Source organism: Petromyzon marinus, chromosome 32, assembly GCF_048934315.1.
Source record: "Petromyzon marinus isolate PM22_M1 ecotype Great Lakes invasive population chromosome 32, UKy_Petmar_22M1.pri1.0, whole genome shotgun sequence".
Classification (NCBI taxonomy): Eukaryota; Metazoa; Chordata; class Hyperoartia; order Petromyzontiformes; family Petromyzontidae; genus Petromyzon; species Petromyzon marinus.
Genome location: NC_133698.1, coordinates 9,380,122 through 9,402,206, shown reverse-complemented (window position 1 = coordinate 9,402,206; position 22,085 = coordinate 9,380,122). Strand labels below are relative to the sequence as shown.

General features: G+C 42.4%; 1 protein-coding gene across 1 annotated transcript; it reads left to right on the top strand.

Moving 5' to 3' along the window:
- Positions 1–3,978: 3,978 nt before the first annotated feature.
- Positions 3,979–19,807, top strand: LOC116948146 (hyaluronan synthase 1-like). Its single transcript, XM_032964553.2, has 5 exons — positions 3,979–10,034; positions 11,451–12,121; positions 14,277–14,502; positions 16,371–16,503; positions 17,275–19,807. Exons 2-5 carry the CDS (start codon positions 11,453–11,455, stop codon positions 17,936–17,938), a joined length of 1,692 nt encoding a protein of 563 aa, XP_032820444.1. The 5' UTR covers positions 3,979–10,034; positions 11,451–11,452; the 3' UTR covers positions 17,939–19,807.
- The last annotated feature ends 2,278 nt before the right edge of the window (positions 19,808–22,085 follow it).

Genomic DNA, 22,085 nt, shown 5'->3' with positions numbered 1-22,085 from the left:
ATTATTACTGGCAAAGACTAATTAGAGAATCCATTGAAATTGAGAGGAACAAAAATAACTTTAATCGCTCTGACAGCTACAGGCTTAGTGCGGCCTGGAAGCGTATTATTAAATAATACACATTACATTTTGATTTAAAGAATTACTAATCTACAACTCATTAATAATCATAACCAATGACTGATTACTAATCGATTATATAATTACAATACCCCCCCCCCCTCCGCCTCTAATCACTGCACCTGATATGAGTTAAGTGATGACGTCACCCTGCTGCTCTATATGTTTTGCAAAAGCAAAACATTACAGTAAGATTTGGTACAGTACACAAAATTCAAAAACTAGCATCTTGCACGAAAGACGAATTACCTAAATTATCAACAGAAGGTGTATATCGGATTAATTGTTTATGTGGCAGATGCTATATTGGACAGACAGGAAGTAACATCAGCATAAGACTAAAAGAACACCAAAGAAATATTAAATGATCTCAAACACAACTGTCGGCAGTGGCAGAACATGCTTGTCAACAAGGACACTCAATTGATTTTGATAACGTTGAAGTGTTGTGTAAAACTAATTATTACTGGCAAAGACTAATTAGAGAATCCATTGAAATTGAGAGAAACAAAAATAACTTTAATCGTTCTGATAGCTATAGGCTTAGTGCGGCTTGGAAGCGTATTATTAAATAATACATATTACAATTCCTTATAGGGGAAACACATATTAATTAACGGATTACTAATGTAGCATATAATCACAATAACACACATTACAACTAATTACTATATTTTTTTTACCAAAAGAACCAAAGAAGAGAAAAACGAATTACTAATCTACAACTCATTACTAATCATAACCATTGACTGATTACCAATCGATTATATAATCACTGCACCTGAAATGAGTTAAATGATGACGTCACCCTGCTGCTCTATTTAAGACCGGGAGCAAGTGGAAAGGGCTTTACCATTATGGCGAATTGCCCGATGAAGCTGGAGGTAATTACCAGCGAAACGTCGTACTAACTCAAACTGTAAATTCATAATAAAGGTTTTTGGGTTAGATCGCGTTTATTTATAAATGTGTCATAACCCTCCACCACCCGACACGGCCAATCAGCAAAAAAAGTGTCACGTTGACAAAAAGACAAATAGTTCACTACTTTAGCCCACCGGTGTGTTGAAGAGTGAATCCACATTTACAGTTTGAGTACGACGTTTCGCTGGTAAATACATCCAGCATCATCGGGCAATTCGCCAGAATGGTAAAGCCCTCGCTTGCTCCCGGTTTTATATAGAGCAGCAGGGTGACGTCATCACTTAACTCATATCAGGTGCAGTGATTAGAGGCGGAGGGGGGGGGGTATTGTAATTATATAATCGATTAGTAATCAGTCATTGGTTATGATTATTAATGAGTTGTAGATTAGTAATTCTTTAAATCAAAATGTAATGTGTATTATTTAATAATACGCTTCCAGGCCGCACTAAGCCTGTAGCTGTCAGAGCGATTAAAGTTATTTTTGTTCCTCTCAATTTCAATGGATTCTCTAATTAGTCTTTGCCAGTAATAATTAGTTTTACACACCACTGCAACATTGTCAAAATCAATTGAGTGTCCTTGTTGACAAGCATGTTCTGCCACTGCCGACAGTTGTGTTTGAGATCATTTAATATTTCTCTGATGTTCTTTTAGTCTTATGCTGATGTTACGTCCCGTCTGTCCAATGTAGCAGCTGCCACATAAACAATTAATACGATATACACCTACTGTTGATAATTTAGGTAATGCGTCTTTAGTGCAAGATACTAGTTTTTGAATTTTGTGTACTGTACCAAATCTTACTGTAATGTTTTGCTTTTGCAAAACACGGGCTAATTTGTCAGTTACTCCTGAGATATATGGAATTTTTATTGTTTTAACAATCTGGTCGCTTTCAGCAGTATTGCTTTGCGATCGTGATTTGGCATTCAGTGCTCTGTTAATTTGAGCATTATTGTAGCCATTCTGTCGTAGTGCGTCTTTAACGTGTTTAATCTCTCTCACTAGACTCTCACCATCTGACACTGTTTTAGCCCGAATTAACAGAGTACTGAATGCCAAATCACAATCGCAAAGCAATACTGCTGAAAGCGACCAGATTGTTAAAACAATAAAATTCCATATATCTCAGGAGTAGCTGACAAATTAGCCCGTGTTTTGCAAAAGCAAAACATTACAGTAAGATTTGGTACAGTACACAAAATTCAAAAACTAGTATCTTGCACTAAAGACGCATTACCTAAATTATCAACAGAAGGTGTATATCGTATTAATTGTTTATGTGGCAGCTGCTACATTGGACAGACGGGACGTAACATCAGCATAAGACTAAAAGAACATCAGAGAAATATTAAATTATCTCAAACACAACTGTCGGCAGTGGCAGAACATGCTTGTCAACAAGGACACTCAATTGATTTTGACAATGTTGCAGTGGTGTGTAAAACTAATTATTACTGGCAAAGACTAATTAGAGAATCCATTGAAATTGAGAGGAACAAAAATAACTTTAATCGCTCTGACAGCTACAGGCTTAGTGCGGCCTGGAAGCGTATTATTAAATAATACACATCACATTTTGATTTAAAGAATTACTAATCTACTACTCATTACTAATCATAACCAATGACTTATTACTAAGCAATTATATAATTACAATACCCCCCCCTCCACCTCTAATCACTACACCTGATATGAGTTAAGTGATGACGTCACCCTGCTGCTCTATATAAAACCGGGAGCAAGCGAGGGCTTTACCATTCTGGCGAATTGCCCAATGATGCTGGATGTATTTACCAGCGAAACGTCGTACTCAAACTGTAAATGTTGTGGATTCACTCTTCAACACACCGGTGGGCTAAATTAGTGAATTATTTGTCTTTTTGTCAACGTGACACTTTTTTTGCTGATTGGCCGTGTCGGGTGGTGGAGGGTTACGACACATTTATAAATAACGCGATCTAACCCAAAAACCTTTATTATGAAGTTTTGTTTTTATATGCTAAAATTTCGTCTCGTAATCCGCGGTGCACTGCGTTGGCGCGAATATATACAGTACAGTATATATGTACAGTATACGCCCCCCCCTTCCCCCACACGCTGCACACACGAAATCCAGCGCTAGCAGTATTTTTACTTTGATGTGTGTGCCATTATGAGTTAGTCTCACAGTAAACATAAGAAAAATATACATTGGTACGCTTGTATTTTTGTTTTGGCCAGCCATCGAACAACGACGGTCCACTGCATCAGATGCGCTTCTGCGGTCGTCTGGAAGGTTCTTCCTTCCGACATTAGGAAGCCAATACGCACTTTTAAATCATCTAGATTGAAAACTCATTTCTTTTTGCACTGCTTTTTGTGTTTAGGGGCCGTCCATAAATAACGTCACGCCATTTTTTACCCCCTCCCTCGTCACACGGCGTCACAAAAAGTCAGACCCCCCCTCAAATATGACGTCACAAAGCTCTGCCCCCCCCAAAAAAAAATATAAAACATGCTTCAAATCGCTTTAAACTTTTGTCATTGTAGTGCGTATTTAATGTGGCACTGCACTCTGATGTCGGAGAAAAAAAATCTTAAATAGTCTATTTACTTAAGTAGAACGCGTTGTCTATATTTATTTAAAGTTGCGAATTTTGATGTGACGTCACATTTCTCACCCCCCCCCCCCTCGTCACACATCGTCACAAATGTCTGACCCCCCCCCCACCAGGTGCGTGACGTCATGCTTCATACGCATCCTAGATTGGAATGTTGGAACGATTAAATTACCAATCGCCGGCGTGCGTAAAATAAAGATTGCAGTTGAATAACTTTTTATAAAGATCTTGATTTGAAGCTTTCGTGACTGCAGGAATCCGTACTCTTTGGTTCTTTCGGTAAAGTCACGTGGTAGGTAGAAAGATGAAACAAAAAAATAAAAAAATATATAAAGATGCTTTCTTGTATTGGACGTACTGTGAAGAACAAAATGTGAAACATGAAATTACCAAGTTATGGGAAAACTGTTTTCGGGATTATCGCCAGGTTTCGTAAAATGATCACCTCTTAAAAAATCGTGACGAATGATATCGCGGAGCAGCACGATTGTAAATACAAATCACAGGCGTGTGTCATAACTATAACACGTAACCTTGGCATTTGGATTCACAGGGTGTTATTATAGACGTCATGAGCCTTGCGTCATTGTTAGCGCTCTGTCATTCCTGTTCGGTAACGGTGGTTTTACTCACTCGCCTTCAAATAACAATGTGTACGGCTGCGATCTGCCGAGTAACCCCTCTGGCCTAAGACGAGTAAGGGTGAAGTTTAGGATGAGCGTGACGACATCACAGCAGGGATCACCGTGTGCCGAGTGGGTGACTCATTTCTTTTTTCTCGGCCCTCTCTTGCTCGTGACGCAACACTCTGATCCACGTGCAGCCGCACCCCCCTCCCCCAAATGTATTTTGTCAATTCCACAGCTGAATGAGGACCGCTCCCCCCACCCCTTATGCCGAGTGGTTCGGGGGTGGATGGGGAGGCATTTGGTCAGTGCAAGTCGGTGAAGGCAGGGAGAAATAGATGTGAGACCATAGAGGTATAGTACAACAGTGGATTATTTGCTGCACTGCTCTCGAGGCCAATGACGTATTTCCTCGCATGAGCCTGTGATGCCTGTTTTCAGCGTGTTGGTCACCCACCCAGAAACTACCCAGGGTCAAAAGCCGCTTAGCTTTTGATATCTGATGAGATTGGGTACATTTCTGATGGGTTTGCCGTACCATTGTGTACATACAGCACGTTGTTATCAGCATACGATTCCCCGCCGCTGAACGAGGGCTTCCCCCCATTTTCTTCCACTCCATCCTGCCCTGAGTTGTTGCTGTCCAGTAGCGGCCTCTGAACTCTGTGCAGTCGTCTCAATGCTGATGTCTATTCCGCCGTCTTCCTCTGCATGTTTCGTTCTACGTACATACGCGTGTTAATTAATTGCTTTAGAACTGCTCTTTGCGTTTCGTTTGTTGTACCTTCCCCCGCACCTCCGATTAGCGCGGTTGGCTACGTAAGGTTCTTTTTCTGGAAGACTTTGCTGTTTTTTCCTGAATTGTTCTGTTGTGCGTAGTCACTTTTAAGATGTTCCTTTTCTTTGGTTCTTTCGGTAGAGTCACGTAGAAGGGAAACAATAAAATAATAAAAATATAAAACAATTACATTTTATTGTTTTATAAAGTCACGTAGAAGGGAAACAATAAAATAATTAAAATATGAAACAATAAAATTGTATTGTTTTTTATTTAATAAAATGATATATAAAACAATAAAATATTGTTTTATATATTATTTTATTGTTTCCCTTCTACGTGACTTTATCGAAATAACCAAGAATATGAATCCCTGCAGTCACGAAAGCTTTACATCAAAAGATGTTCCTTGTTCATGTTTTTGTTTGTTGCGGTTGCACCCGAGTCAAGAGCCACATGGCTCAAAGGGCTCTAACTAATACATGAAAGTGAACTGAAAAATTGTCTCCACTCCGAAGTAGATTTTATCCGTGATCTTCCGTCCCGTGTTTTCATGACACGTCCTGAAAATGTAACCTTGATTTCCTGTGCTTTAGCAACGGCATTGGTGACCACTCTCTTTTTCCGTTGTCTTAATTCCTTTAGCCGTCTCGTCAATTAGCACAGTTGGCTCCGCGCGTCCGATTAGCACGGTAGGCTACGCACGGTGCAAAAGAAGTCCAACGTAAATTTAGACTTCAAACTTTCGTGACTGCAGGAATTCATATTCTTGCTTTTTTCGGTAAAGTCACGTAGATGGATAACAAGACTTTTAAGCAAAAAAAACCCACGACGTTTCGATCGCAACACAAGCAGTCTGCTTCAGGTGGAGAGAAAAAAGAAGACCCGCCTGTGTTGCGCTCGCAACATCGTAGGTTTTTTTGTTGTTTTAATTTAGATTTTTGTTTTTTATCTACGTGACTTTACCGAAAGAACCAAGAATATGAAGTCCAACGTACATAGATACATACATCAACTTACTACTAATGTACTTCATGCGCAACGTCTGCTGACCTGAAAACGATCATGAGGCACATTCTAGATACGAAGTTTTAGATATCACGGGAGACTTTCAATCATCCGATTTTTAAGAGTAGAGATTCAGTATTTCAAAGTAAGTACGCACTATAAACAGGAGACGTTATACCGAGCATGTGACAGTGAGCCAAAAATATGTTCTCCTATCCTGAATAATGTATATGCTAGTTATGGCCCCCAATAGCATTCACCATTGCCATTAAATGTCCTACACATGCGATTGTAGAACAAAATGTTCACATACCAAGGCCGTGATTATAATATAGATCACTATTAGACATAATTGTAAAAAAAAAGTCCATCCTATGTGTTAGTGAGTTTTTTTGTAATATTTTATGCAGGAAATATCAGCAAATTCGTTTTCAAATTAACATTTTTCTGGGGGGGGGGGGGAGGACCCCCAGACCCTCTGGAAGATTTGGTCCCCCCCAATGTTGAGTCCATGGCTACGGCCTTGTCACATACTATAACGTGACTTCAATCAATGGAATCATGGTTACGCAATGATCAGCGTCTACGCACCGTTGTGTGTTGATCATGGGAGTAGGCCTGCATGCTTCGACGCACACCCGCCTACTCCCATGCTGGAGGCATCGGGTGCCGTGCAGGAACATCGCTCTGTGCGGCGTTTGTAACAACTATGTTTTATAATGATAACTCAACAACATTCGGTTATAACATTGCCTTACAAATATAACATACGCAATTGGTAACGTGTCCGGTAATGGCTCTTCTTCACAGCACACATAGGGTACAGAGAGTCGCCTAGTACTATATTCTCTTTGGTTCTTTCGGTAAAGTCACGTAGGTTGAAAAAATAATAGATCACAACGTTTCAATCGCAACAACAAGCGACCGTCTTCAGGTGAGAGAGTATATATATATTTTTTTTTCTATTGCCAGAAAGGGTAAAACCTATTGTTAATTTTCATCATTTTTGATATTTCCAAAATAGGTCCCATATTTTTTTTTATTTTGAAGGCAGTGTTATTCGTTCATGACTTTTCATTACTTTTGTAGACCCAACTAATTCATTTTGACAAATACACTCGATAACATGTGCTTATTACAAGCTGCTATTATGGAATCCACGAAGCAGACACAAATTCAGGTATGTACAATAATAATAATTATTCTGTGATACTTTAAAACAGTAATTATATGTTTATACTAGAAAATCACAAATATTGCCCCATATTTAACTTACAAATACACCTTCATAACATTTTGAGTGTGCATTGAGTATTCAATGGCACGTTCAATAAAATCTTATGTGGAGCAAATATCACTGGATATTTACTTCAGAATGTATTATTTATGCCTAAAACTAGTGTAACCCCATTTATTCAGGATTTACGAACATACTTTTGGCTTGTGCAATCATATGCCAAGTAAAAGGGGTACTGTTTAATGGTATATTAAAATTAAACATTTATATTCTACTATTAAAAATTTGATGATTGAAAATCTCTGGTGATACCTCCAAAATAGTTTGCGGTTCAATTACGGCAGGCTGCCTTGGTTGTTTGGTGGTGTATTTACCGTAAAAAGGACGTGCCGTCTGATGCGTAGTGAACGTTAAAGATCCCATAATGTTTAGTAAGTTGGTCCTGGGTAATTTTTTAACATTTGCAGGAAGGAAGTGATAACTTGAAAAATGTATCCGCAAATTATTCAATTGGGATTACACATAGTAATCATCGCCACCTACTCAGATTGAACTATAAAGCTCCTTTTCACTGGACATCACAGATCTCATCACAGATGTCCAGTGGACATCATGTCCTGGCCGACCAATGCCCGATTTAAAGCCAGACCACAAGTAACTTTATTGTGCGCTTTGAGTTGTAAAGCAAGGGCGGTGCCATTGATGTTGTAATGTCATTCATTTTTTCATGGATGACTTTGAGATGTAGTTAATGAGTAATCTTGTGTGTACTGAAACACTCCCAAAAAAATGCTGACACCCATCCATTGCTGCGTCATCTTCAGATTACCACGCAAGGTGGCTGTGATGTTAGATGGTGGGGTCGAGCATTGGTGTATTGCTCATAACTTAATAAAACGACCAACCCATCCATCCAGAGGATCGCTCGTGGATTGTTGTGGGTGGGTGAATGCACAAGTTGTTGATTAAATTAACTGTCATAAATGTTTAGAACATATTGTAGGCACGTGTAGAAAAATAATTGGTCTGAGGCACCACTGTCCCGAAAGCATAACACCTCATCTTTGATCCGTAATCCTAAACTATAAACCTCTAACCTTAATCCTTAACCCTTAACGTAAACCCTGACACTAGACGAACCTTCAACCTCTAACTTATGCAAAAATGAAAGATACGGCATTTTTTCATATCTCATGGATGTCGTATGTTTGTTGAACTTCTTTCGGCACCGAACGTAGCCAACCGTGCTCAAATAAATTAGTTGTCAATCCTAGATGATTTAAAAGTGGCATAGCTCCAGTGGCTTCGTAATTTTGGAAGGAGTTAGCATTTCCAGACGGCCGCAGAAGCGCATCTGAAAGCACGCGATGCAGTGAGATCTTCTTTGTTCGATGGTGAGCCAAATGGCATTTGAATCGGACGACGAGTGGGTGAATATAATCCGAGCAAGGTATTTTATTGTACGAAAATCTAGTCTGATCAGTTTAGAAATATTCTGGACGCTAGTGGCAGAAATGTGCTTTCTTTCCACAAATCTGCAGGCGCGGTTATCACTCCCTTTCTGCGAATATTCAGAAATGACTCAGGGCCAACTTACTAAACATTCTAACCCCTAATGTCGCCTGATATTAAAGGTTAATGTGACTTCAATTGCAACGCCATTGCGTTGCCCATCTCTGAATCCAATGTTTAATTTGCAAATGAATTACTACTGCAAAATACACGTTCCCACATAATCACAAGGAAGGTGGGTCTCCATTGAAAAAAAACCCGTAAATATCACAGGGCTCACACATGGCTAATTATAGGATATTTGTTAATCATTATCTAAAGGTGTGTTATGCAACCACGGGTAATATCGCACCAATTACTTATAGTACAACTTCTCGATTGCATTAATGTTTGCACGCAGTACTTTTAATGGTAAACGACTATTTTACGTAAATGGGATTCTTAATTAATACGAGACAATGCAAATCTGGGAATCGTGATATAATGTAACACTGAACTTTTCCTGACTCATTTAAGGTACATTTTATACGTAGCAAAATATTCCAGTGTAATAGCTCTATAACTCTCCACCACCCGACAGAGCCAATCAAATGACGTTGTCACGTGGGAAATTGCAACTATGTCCAATTCATTTGGTTTTTCAGCAAAATGTTGAAAATGAAGCGACAATTTCCTTTGATATAACATTGATAAAGCGTTCACAAAATCTCAGCTCTCACGTGAAGAGGACTAGAGATTTGTCCCCCCCCACACCACCACCACCACCACTTTCCAATTCAACACACGCGTATCCGAACGATAATGTCACTTTAGACTTAACGCTAAATAATCTTTCTCATTGTATATGGGAGGCTCTTCTTCTTCTTCCACGGTCGTGTCGACTGCCATCGACAACATCAAAAGCGCCTTCTATAAATTGCGTTATCAGTGCGTAAAAAGGGGGCGCGCGTAGGCGCGCACGCGCCCACACACAAATACAAACAGGCACACGCCCTTCGTGCTCTACGTCAATCGAAGGTAAACCTCACCACACCTAAACCCCCCATACGCACGGGCACGTGAACGGAACCCTGGGCTCGTATATAAAGCCCGATCCAAGAGGCAGGCATCTGTAGATAGCAACCCCCACCCAACCTCCCACGGGCACTCACTCGCAAGAGCACCAACAGCAACCCTGCGACAAGACAAAAGGGCATCTTGCACCCTGCTCACGACATCACCAGGTGAGGATAAGAGCTTCATCGCCGCAAGAGGCAGCCTGCTTTACTGCAGATAACTCTTGGTATATTTAACCTTTATGGTCGTTTTTATTGAGCGAGTCTGTGAAAATGTAGCTGTATGGGGCGCCACAGTGGCGAGATGGTATCTTCCTGGCCTGGTATACAGGAGGTCGTGGGTTTAATCCCGACCCTGATGCCTGCTGCTGTATATTTTAAGTTTGAATGTTCTCAACCGTGGTCGCGTGGATTTTTCTCCATGTCTTCCAATTTTTCCCTCCACATGTAGAGACACCATGCGTTTGTAGTATGTGGCTGCGATGAATCTTCACGTGATGATAAACCAATTTGTTGAGCCATCATTTGTGGCCAGGTAGCTTCTGAAAAAGAGCTATGTAGCTCAGTGGGCCTTACTTGGTAAAATTTAAAATAGTTTAAAATGTCCTTTGATGTATATTGTACGTGGTCCCGTTTGACTCTGTAATTAGAAAAGCGTTAAATATATTACAGCAAATGACATAGCAATACACATCCAGGTAAATATTTACGCGATCTGACCCAAAACAAAAACTCGTATGGATGATATTGTTCGCGAAAGCCTACGTGTTAAACAGGTTTGTTGACAGTCTTGATTTGAAGCTTTCGTGACTGCAGGAATGCATACTCTTTGGTTCTTTCGGTAAAGTCACGTAGGTAGAAAAACAAAATCACGACGTTTCGATCGCAACACAAGCGGTCATCCTCAGGCTGAAGTTCAACAGTTCCACTGCTGGATTATATTTTATACCCACGTGACTTTACCGAAAGAGCCAAAGAGTATAGGTAAGTTTACAGTGTGCATTATATAACTTGTCTGTAAATAAAGTTGGATTGTTGCTGTTCAGGGAACAATCTTGCTAGTCGCTTTTATGACCGGGAGGGAGGATGATTAAGAGTGGTTCGGTTTTCGATTTAAGGAGAGTTCGTTGTGGTTTCACACGTAACACGCGTGGTTTCACGCACGTTACACGCGAGTTTCACGCGTAACACGCGAGTTTCACACGTAACACGTGTGTTACACGCGTGTAACACGTGTGTTACACGCGTAACACGTGAAACTACCTGGAGAGCGGTGGTGCAGGGGTTGGCGAGCTGCCCTATGACCCGAGATTAATTCCCGCGCTCAGCCAACATCGGTCGACTCGTCCTCAAATGAGTACCTGGTGCGGTGTTTAAACATCACCACTGGGGAGACAAAGGCGGCCGGGCGTGTTGCTGGCCACCCACACCCTCGTATACCGTGCGAGCCTTCATAGGTGCTCGCTATCAGTACTTGCCCTAACAGTCTGTTGAGGCTACACGGGAGGGGGATCTTTGTCTTTGTTTTACCTGTAATCCATAGACATGATCTGAACGTGTTCTTGCATTGCCTCTAATCCACAGACATGGGTTTGGGGGGGAAGAAGACCGCCAAGTCGGTATGTCGACGCCTCTACACCATCCTCTTCGCCTTCCTGGTGCTCGGAGGGCTCATATTCACCTACGCGATCTCGTTGCCTCTGGTGACGGACGAGTACAAGAAGATCGCTTTCGGCCTCTACGGCGCCTTCCTGGCGCTGCACCTCATCGTGCAGGGGTTCTTCGCCTACCTGGAGCGTCGCAAGATGCTCAACGACAAGCGCCCGTGCTTCTTCACGAGCACGGTGGCGCTCACCGTGTCCGCCTACCAGGAGGACCCCGACTACCTGCGCCAGTGCCTCGTCTCGGTCAAGAACGTGTACTACCCGGCCGACAAGCTCAAGATCATCATGGTCATTGACGGTAACAGCGACGACGACCGGTACATGATGGACATGTTCTGCGAGATCTTCGGCGACGAGGCCGAGACGTTCGTGTGGAAGCACAACTACCACTCGTGGGCACCGCCCGAGAGCGGTCTTTCGACCGAGGACGACCTGTACGCCGAAATCGCGATCGAGGACGAGCAGCGGCTGGAGGTGGAGGAGCTCATCAGGACCAAGCGCGTCATTTGCATCATGCAGCAATGGGGCGGCAAGCGCGAGGTCATGTACACGTGCTTCAAGGCCCTTGCCGGCTCGGTGGACTACATTCAGGCGAGTCGTTGGGACGCGGCTCACACGAAGAACTCCCCTCCCCCCCCGCGGTAGAGCCTGAACAGACTTTTGGGGCAAGTGCTGTTAGCGAGCAGCAACTGTGAAGGCTACCGGCAGGGGGTGGGGTGGCCAGCACCAAGTGACCATGTTTAACACACCGCACTCAGGTGCTCATTTGAGGCTGATTCGACCTAGGGGAGGCCCAAGAGCGGTTCAGATGATCCATCACCGGTGTTGGCTGTGAGTGGGAATCGAACTCGGCTCGCCGGGTTCATAACGCAGTGCGCTAACCACTGGACCACCATTCTCCCCCACACACACAAATACACGCAAAGCAATCGATGAGTAGCCATCAAGCGTTAATTCAACATCTGACACGAGACTTAGTGGGTGACAGACATAATGTATGTTGACATTTTGTAGAGGTGCAATAACACAACGTGCAATATTCATCACAATGTGTTGACAGATTTTATTTGGTTCAATAGCCTCAAAATCTTTGGCCAGAGCAGGCAAAAAAGACAAAGATCTCCCGTGTAGCCTGTAACAGACTGTTGGGGCAAGTGCTGTTAGCGAGGACCTACGAAGGCCGGCACGGCAAACGAGGGGGTAGGTGGCCAGCACCACGCCGGGCCGCCTTTGTCTCCCCAGCGGCAATGTTTACTACACACCGCACCAGGTACTCATTTGAGGCTGAGTCGACCTAGGGGGAGGCCCAGTACCGGTTCAGACAATCGTCACTGGGTGTTGGTGGCCGTGAGCGGGAATCGTACTCAGGGTGTTCGGGTTCGTAGCGCAGCACGCTAACTGCTTGCTAGTTCATATTCTTGGTTCTTTCGGTAAAGTCACGTTGTTATATATATATTTTATTATTGTATTGTTTCCCTTCAAAGTGACTTTACCGAAAGAACCAAGATATGAATCACTGCAGTCACGAAAGCTTTAAATCAAAATTTGCTTCCTAGTTCCTTTATTTTTGTTCGTAATACAATGTCGTGTTTTTCCTTCTCTAGTTTTGACCAGTTCCCTTTTCCTGCAACATGCAAAGCACGCACGGACACTCGCTCGTTCTGTATCGTGACCTTTGCCACCAACGATTGTGCCACTAAGACCCGTAACTGTACAACATCTGTACCGTCGCAGGGCAGCATTGCAATAGAGCAGTGGTGGTTCTTATCCTGGGGTGCGAGATGCCCTTTCAGAGGAACCAAAGGGGTGCAGGTTAAAGGTTAAGAACCAGTGCGATAGAGAGACACCTCGCAGCTCATTGGGCCCTACCTGCTGAAAAAAAATAAATCCACATCTTTATAAAAATCCAATGCATTAGTGGATGAAAGCCAATAATATATATTTCCTACTCTCCCGTGTATATTTTGTACAGACTATAATTAAAGTTCAAGTAAAAAGCCATGCTTATAATAAAGAGTGTGCAGTGCTAATGCATCTCCATTGATGGCTCTGAGCCAAGTGGTAAAGATCGCACATTCGTAACAATCAGCATGACGTGATGCTCGTTGCTCGGTTTGATTATTTTATACGTTCAAAAAATCGACGAAATATTTTGCAAACCTATGCATTACGTCCCCAATTGTCGACAACATATTAAGTAACTTAATTCGCGCATCTTTACTTATCGGCAATAAATCATTTTACAGGCGTGGAAAATATTACGTTTGTTGCACACATTAAAGCAGCTGATAAATCGGGGACATTTAGTTAACAGGCACGTATTAAACATATTCAATTATCAAATGTATATTCATAGGCTGCATATAAATACATGTTGTCGATGTTTAAATATACGGTTTATAAATAGGCTAAAATGTAGAGGCGGAGTTTGACTTCTATGTTTGGGGGTGGGGGAAGGAATTGGCTTTGTCCCTCACTTTAGGAGTCGCGGGTGCATATAATTGATTTAATTTTAATCTTAATTGTAAACTAATGAACATAAATTAATCAAGTTGTCCAGTTTGGGGGGGAGGGGGATTCCCCCCCCCCGTGCCCCCCCCCCCCCCCGCAAACTCCGCCCACGGCTACAATTAAGTATAATGTCGATATTCATGCCACACAAACCTGTTGACCTCCCACAAGTCAGTGCTTTACAATGTCAACTATAACGAGGTCTTCTTGTTGTCGTTGTTACTGCTGGAGGCAGGTGTGTGACTCGGACACGAAACTGGAAACGGATGCCACGCTGGAGCTGGTGAAGGTGCTAGACTACAACAAGGAATACGGGGCAGTCGGGGGCGACGTGAGGATCCTCAACCTCAACGACTCTTACATCAGCTTCATGAGCAACCTCCGCTACTGGATGGCCTTCAACGTGGAGCGGTCGTGCCAGTCGTACTTCGACTGTGTTTCCTGCATCAGTGGACCCCTCGGTAAGCCTCGACTTTCACCCGATCGGCGCGGTTGGCTGCGTATGGTGCGAAAGAAGCTCGACATGCCTACGATACATGCGGCAACGTCTGCGATCTGGAATCCCAAATTAGGACGCCGCTTTGAGCGGAAGATTTGTGCCAGGAAAGGTGCCACGTGTGTAAGAATCAATACAATTTACTTGGCTTGATTTGTAAGTTGCGGAAATGTGAATTTCGCAAACGTCCTGGAATATAATTGGATTTTTGAGAAACGAAAGCAAAAAAATCAACCCAGTTGTTCTGCATGTACATGTGCAGCAGCCCTTTAAACCCACTGATGGATGAGAGCCTCGTCAAACCGTGTGAGATGTAAGGGGTTTTTTTAACTATACTTCGCCAGTGAAGGTCATTGCTGGTTGATCAAGGCATGGAGCATGGAGTTGGGAGCAAACAAATACTTAAAAAATGTTGTTCTGCAGGTACCTACCTGGGCCGTGCGTCCAAAACTGCCCAGGCTGCATCCCAAGTATTGCTAATAATAATAATAAAAGGCTTTGCAGCCTGCAACTTCACCAAAGCAAAAATGCTCTCGAATTTGTGACAGCGGGCAGTGGTGTAGCTTTAGATTTTGCAGGCAGTGCAACTGCACCGGGCTCAGGCGCCACTCTGAAGAGGGGGTGGGGACGGCAGGGGGATTGGACAAGGAGCCTCATTTCATGCCTGGCACCAGGAACCCTGCCAACCATGCCGTGCCACTGCACACCGATGTCAGTACCAAATTGCTTAGTTCCATCACTGCCTGCACCATCACGAGCAGCACATTTCTGTAAAATCACACGCAAGTCGTTTTTATTTCCTGTGAATAATGTTAGGTGTATATGTGAAAGAGCAGAGTTTATTTTTAGTCGTGCCTGTTTTTTACACGCTTTTATTGAACTCGCTGTCTGTTGTTGTTGTCGTATCCTCAAATCTTGTAACTCAATTTTAACCCACTTCCCAATGTGGTATCGACTGCAAACTTGTTATACATGTCATACTGATGACAATATTATATTCTATAACAAAAAAAATTAAACATTTTTTTTTATATGTTATCTTTCGGCTTGGGTCTAATTGCATCGATTGGCGGTAGCCCGGGTCACCACAAAATATTGGTGGGCCGGGCATAGTTTAAGGCTTTTTTCGGGGAGCATCGCTGGTACTATCACCCTGTCCTGCCGGAGGGCGACGCTGGGAGCGATGATGAGGACGACGATGTCGATCCCGCCAGCACGACCATGACCGCTGGCCGTACCAAGCGAGCGCCTGGTGCGCCATTGCCTCCAAGTGGTCTCGCTCCCAAAGACAAGGGGGGTGGCTGCCCCCGTAAGAAGCAGAACGTGCTGGGGAATGACCAGACCAGCATCCCGATGTACTTTCAAAACAGGCAATAAACAGCCGTTGCCACGCACAAATCCCCAGCAGCCCCCCTTTTTTATGGGTGTTTTGCGTGTTTTTTTAATTTCCATATTTGGCGTGCGTATCGGGCTCAGTGACATCTCCCGTCTTCATAGGCCTTCTGGTTTTGGAGTTATGGAGGTTTTGGCACCCCCGGGTCACGATGGTGACCCGGGTCACCGCCAATCGATTCAATTGTCCACGGTCAACTGACGTTGGCTGTAAATCACCACGGCCCCTTACGTTATGGCAAGCTTCGGGGCCACTTACTGGAGTCGTGGAGTTCTTCCATTACTAGCACGGTACATTTCATTAAAGCGTGTTTTTTTAAAAGTATTTTTAAATATTACTTATTTATATTTTGAGAGAGGGCCCCATACAGGTTGAGAACTATCTTAACGTGTCAGTATCTTGATATCGGTATTTGAGAGTCCAATGAATATTTCCAACAGGTCTCTACAGGAACGTGTTGCTGCAACAGTTCATGGAGTCTTGGTACAATCAGAAGTTCCTGGGGACCCACTGCACATTTGGCGATGACCGCCATCTCACTAACCGTATGCTGAGCATGGGATATGCTACAAAGTGAGTCCATGTGTGTTTCTCTGTGTTAACCCCTTGTGCATGGGCGGGAGTTCGCTTTGCCCCTCACATTATGAATCACGGGTGCATAAATTAATTATCTTAATGGTAAACTACTGAAACTGAATTAATAAAGGAGTCTGGTTTGGATGGGGCATTGCCCCCCCCCCATCCCCACAAAATCCGCCCATGCCCTCGTGCATAAGCAAACTAAGCAAAAGCTTGAGGACCCCAAACAGCTCAGGGGGACCCTGGATTATTGAAAAAAGATTTGCTAACCAAATATCACCTGATATTCTAATCCGAACATAACAATTACGATAATTTTTTTTTTAAATGTCAATGAATGTCTCATCTTTAACTTATCTGCATCTCCTCTCTCATCTCGCTAGATTTATATTTTAACTCTACTGATCTTATCTCATTACATTGGGATCTCCTGTCTATATCTCGTGTGACATTCCCACTAAGGTTTTATAAAATGAAAGGGTGACCCCTAACTGGCTACCACCGCCACCCACTGTTGTTCATTAGCTAATTAATTGTTGTTACTATCGGAACACAAAAAATTACCATATTTAAAAAATGTGTTTTTTTATATTATTTTTGGAGAGAGTGGCACTTTATATGAATCGTATAATTCTAAACATTGGCATTATTACTTTTAAAAAAATGTTTATATTAGTCTTACCTTTATTTAGCCCTTTCACTATATTGCCGTGTGGCTTCCACTCTATTTTAAGCATCCGATTTATACAAATTATCATTTTACAGGTACACAAGCAGGTCCATTTGCTACTCAGAAACGCCAGCGCAGTACCTTCGCTGGCTCAACCAGCAGACGCGCTGGACCAAGTCATACTTCCGCGAGTGGCTCTTCAACGCCATGTGGTGGCACAAGCATCATCTGTGGATGACCTACGAGTCGACTGTAGCCGGTATCTTCCCGTTCTTCGTAACAGCCACAGTTATTAAGCTCTTCTACACCGGCAGCATCTGGGACATCCTCTGGGTGCTGTGCGCCATCCAGATCATCGGCTTCATTAAAAGCCTCTACGCCTGCTGGCTGCGGGGCAACCTGGTCATGGTTTTCATGTCCCTCTACTCGGTGCTCTACATGACGAGCCTTCTGCCGACCAAGTACTTTGCCATCATCACCATGAACAAGAGCAGCTGGGGCACCTCCGGCCGAAAGAAGATGGTGGGCAACTACATCCCCCTGCTGCCGCTGTCAATTTGGGCGGCCATTTTGTTCGGAGGAATTGCGTTCGCCATCTACCACGAGACGCAGGTAAACCACTCTGAAGAAGATAAAAAATACTTGATCTATGGGTCTGTAGCCTACGTCCTCTTCTGGATCATCATGATCATCTCCTACTGGGTTTTCATCCGGAAATGCTGCAGGAACCGCACCGACAGCTACAACATAGCCGTGTGAGTGGGCTACGGTGGCACTCCCAACAGGCGGGGGTGAATTGACGTTCATTGAGCCCAAACAAACGTATGTGAATTGCGGCAGGGATGCAAGTTACAAGATACTCGTTTAGAATGCTCATTCTTAAAGGTGCCCTCCTTTTGGAAGAACATTTATTGGCAAGTTCGTTTTGTGCATTATTTAAGTGAGTTTGAATAACGCTGATGGAATCCATCTCTTCAAGACATTATTGAAGTGGAGACAATGTTAAACCAAAGGCTTTCAAGATGGAAAACATGAACATATGTTAGACTTTCTCAAGTGTACACCTCTGAATATGCCCTTTAAGATCAATTGTAATTTCATTCGTACCAGTCCCCTTTTTTTATATTTCCCCGACAGGGAAGCCCTATTCACACCGTATACTGGGAAAATGTATTATCATGATTAATTGTGGATTCTTTTGAACTTTACTGTGCATTTGGAGCTTGACGGAATGGATGCATTCTCCAAGGTTGTGTCTGCAGCATGTATGTTGCGGTGTTATAATGTTGAGTGCCCTACGAGAAAATACGAAAGTTTTTGCCTCAACACAATGTAGAGTGCATTTTATTTGAGGGGGTGCTGCACGGGAGGAATTTCTTGGTTCTACATTTTAAAATGCTTGAGTGGATTGTGCAATAATGTAATTTGCTACAAGTATTGGGGAATTGCAAAATTGTCTGGTGCTAACTATTTAACTGAGCAGGTTGATGCGGGTTAAAGTGGGTCGGTAAAAGGGACTCTGGCGACTGGTCCGTATAGAACTCGCCACTAATGTTAGCTGTGGACTGGGAATCCAATTCGGGTGGCTGGGATCGTAGTGCAGTAGATGACGATACCGTGAGGCAGCTTCCCCAGTCTTGTACTGAACTGTTTAGCGTGATACGGTATGAGGGAATCCACAAACTAGTTTACGTATAAATTTTGACTTAACTTTCGTGACTGCAGGAATTCATATTCTGTGGTTCTTTAGGTAAAGTCACGTAGATAGAAAAAATGTAAGTAAATAAAATACAAATAAAACATAATTTTTTTCTTTTATTTACTTTGTGACTTTACCGAAAGAACCAAAGAATAGTTTACGTATATATGTTAAAAAGTGCAGCTTACACTTTTGGTTTTGCACAAATACCATCCACAATGTGTGTTGAATTAAACGTGCTAAAAATGTTACTTTACAAAACAATATATTGAGATCAAACGTATTGTCTGCACCCCATTTTCACCTTTGATGATGTAACTTTATATCCACTTGCCTGCATGAAATTCACACTGTACAATATTGATGCATCGTACATCGCCAACCGTGCTCGTCGGAGGTGATTAACTTGGCGTATATTCGTTTCAAAATGTGGTATTTGTACTGTGCTTATTAACTGCGCTAAAAGGTTTTGGCTCCTATTCGCAGATTAGCACAAACCCATTTCGGCCTGATGGAGCGTGCCATTTTGGTGAATTGTTTGAGGTCAAAGGTCATTCACCACACGTGCATTGTGTTTACAACGTCTGTCCTGGATGTATGCAAAGCGAAATGTTGTATTTGTTAAATTATTACGGTTTCAACTGTTCGTACATTTTAATTGATGTGAAAATTATTGTCATTATTTTACGGTATTGTGTGAAGTTTATGATCGCATATGCAATAAATCAAACGAAAACAAAGCTCATATACTTCGTAAAATGTATCATGTTTTGTTGTCTCGTGCTGTATATTGTATCAATTAAATCAGGGGCAAGAAAATAATAAGTACAGGTGAAAAGAACACAGAACAGCATGAAGCATCCGAAATATATTCGGTCCTAAGTTGTTTTGTTTTAGTCTACTGAATAAATACTGCTGAAATAGTGCGATCCCAGAAGTCTATTGAACCAATGGGTTACGTGAGAAATACTTTTATTTACGTGCAGAGACAGATACAGCATATGTAGAAGACTTTGCTTATCGATTTTGTTATTAAGAATGCTGTACAGTACTCTAGATCGATGTCAGGAGAGCTTAACTGACATTAATACCCATTGATTTGTACAGAATTGGTACCTTGGAAATGTGTAAGCATTAAACTCGGCAAAATTCTCGTCCAGAACATTGATTTGATGTATTCTTGGTTCTTTCGGTAAAGTCACGTAGATAGAAAATAAAAATAAATTAAATTAAAAATAAAATAAAAAGCCCCACGACGTTTCGATCGCAACACAAGCGGTCTTCATCAGGCGGAGAGAAAAGAGGGCAAGCCTCCAAATGCAACTGATTTGATGTGTGTCGAATTCGCGATAGGCTTAACGTTTGTCAAATAAAATAGCCCGTCCACCACTGACCTCTGCTGGTCATAGAGATCTCCAATATTTGATGCCGAAGAGATGGGTAAGAACATCATCTCGCTAAAGTTACTTTAAAGCATTTTATGCCCTTGGTTGTTTACTGCAGCTGAAATATTTTGAAACCCTCAGTATTTTATTTTCTTCTTCGTATAGCTGTTGTTGATGTAGAGCAACAACTATCATTTTATATCGAGGTGGTTGAGCCAGATCATTGCGTCTGGGGTAGCGGAGTTAATCGCTGTGATGATGCCTCCCTTCATCTTTGTGAATCGGGCATTGAGTCGTGATTTGTTCCACGGTCTGTTCGGGGTGACCACAGCCGCATATCCGGAGAGTTTTAAAATTTCCATTTGTGCATATTTTGTATGGTGTATGCATATTCTTGTACAGGGAAATTGAGTCTTCATGTCCACACGGCGTACAGTCGTTTCAATACGGGCAAAAAAAAAGTTTTCATTTTTGTTTTAGTTATTTTTATTATTATTTTTTTACCTACGTGACTTTACCGAAAGAACCAAAGAGTATGGATCCTTGCAGTCACGAAAACTTCAAATCTAGAAAAAAATGTTTTTCTCTGTGTTTCTCACTTGTGATGGGACTTTGTAGGATGAACGTTCAGGTTTATAAGGGGCACGGGGTGACCAACAAGGTCTGAATTGGTCTGTAATAAGGTAAGGCACTGATAAAGGGGTTGACAGGTGTGTGTATGGATAATAACATTGCTGGAATTCATACGGACTTTCTTTATTGTAAAATTGGCATGCCGGTGACTTGTGCCTGCCCATTGTTACCGCATGAAAGTAACCACGAGATGGCGACAAAGATCCTTATTCGATAGACAACACGTAGATCTGTCTTCATGTGCACACTATTGATGTTTGGGATGAGACCTCGTCATGACATGACGAGGCGTTATAACATTGTTTTAAGGAGTTCCAATTACGCTATACATTGCATTGAATTAATAAACAGTGACCGCCCCTCCCCCCGCCGAATCCAAGCAAATGGGCTACAGTGTGGCATGCGATGCAGAGACTGTTGTGCAAAGTGAAAACAAGATTTATTACATGACCAATGCCTCCCCACGCCATGCAGATTGTGGGGGAAATTTGCCCAAATCTGAGCACGCTGGTGAATGTGTGTGTGTGTGTGTTGTGAATATATGAAGCATAGACGTTGGAGCATAGATAGACGTTTACAATAACATGGTTGATGCATTGCCCTCTGCTGCCAACCACGAATTCCCACAGCCGTAAGAAGCAATCAAGGTGGTTCGCCCATGTGGACGACTTACCAGAATCAAGCCTGCTTAGCATGCAGGCGATTTGGTCATGGGTATCCAACCCACGTGTTATTGACGCTCCGGTAATTGGATTTCCATAAAGAAGTAACGTTGGAGAAATAATTTATTCGGATAAAAACTGGCCGTGTGTTTTTTTAAAAATTATTATTAAAGAGTTCCACGAGTCTCTTAACATTTTAAGTAATAGCCACGACTGGCTTTGTGTAAAGAACTGTGAATGCAATACAGTTCCCCTGGACATTAATTGAATAACATTTAAAAGGCATACATGTCCACTAATCGGATTTAATAACAAAAATATTAGACAGCATAGTGTGCGTAAAAGCTCTCAGCCATATGCAGACCACCAGCTCAAAATAACTGCACGTGTGGCTATTCTGTCGTTTTAGACCACCGGGATCTTAAGCACGTATACCTTTTTTTTACATAAATGACTCATCCAAGTAATATTCTTGGTCCTTTCGGTAAAGTCACGTAGATGGGAAACAATAAAATAATAAAAATATA

What these genes read in the sequence shown, in the direction of transcription:
- LOC116948146 (XM_032964553.2), top strand. Translation starts at nt 11,453, where the DNA reads ATGGGTTTGGGGGGGAAGAAGACCGCCAAGTCGGTATGTCGACGCCTC. An exon ending in GCTCGGTGGACTACATTCAG is followed by an intron (nt 12,122 to 14,276) that starts GCGAGTCGTTGG and finishes TGCTGGAGGCAG; the next exon opens with GTGTGTGACTCGGACACGAA. An exon ending in CTGCATCAGTGGACCCCTCG is followed by an intron (nt 14,503 to 16,370) that starts GTAAGCCTCGAC and finishes TATTTCCAACAG; the next exon opens with GTCTCTACAGGAACGTGTTG.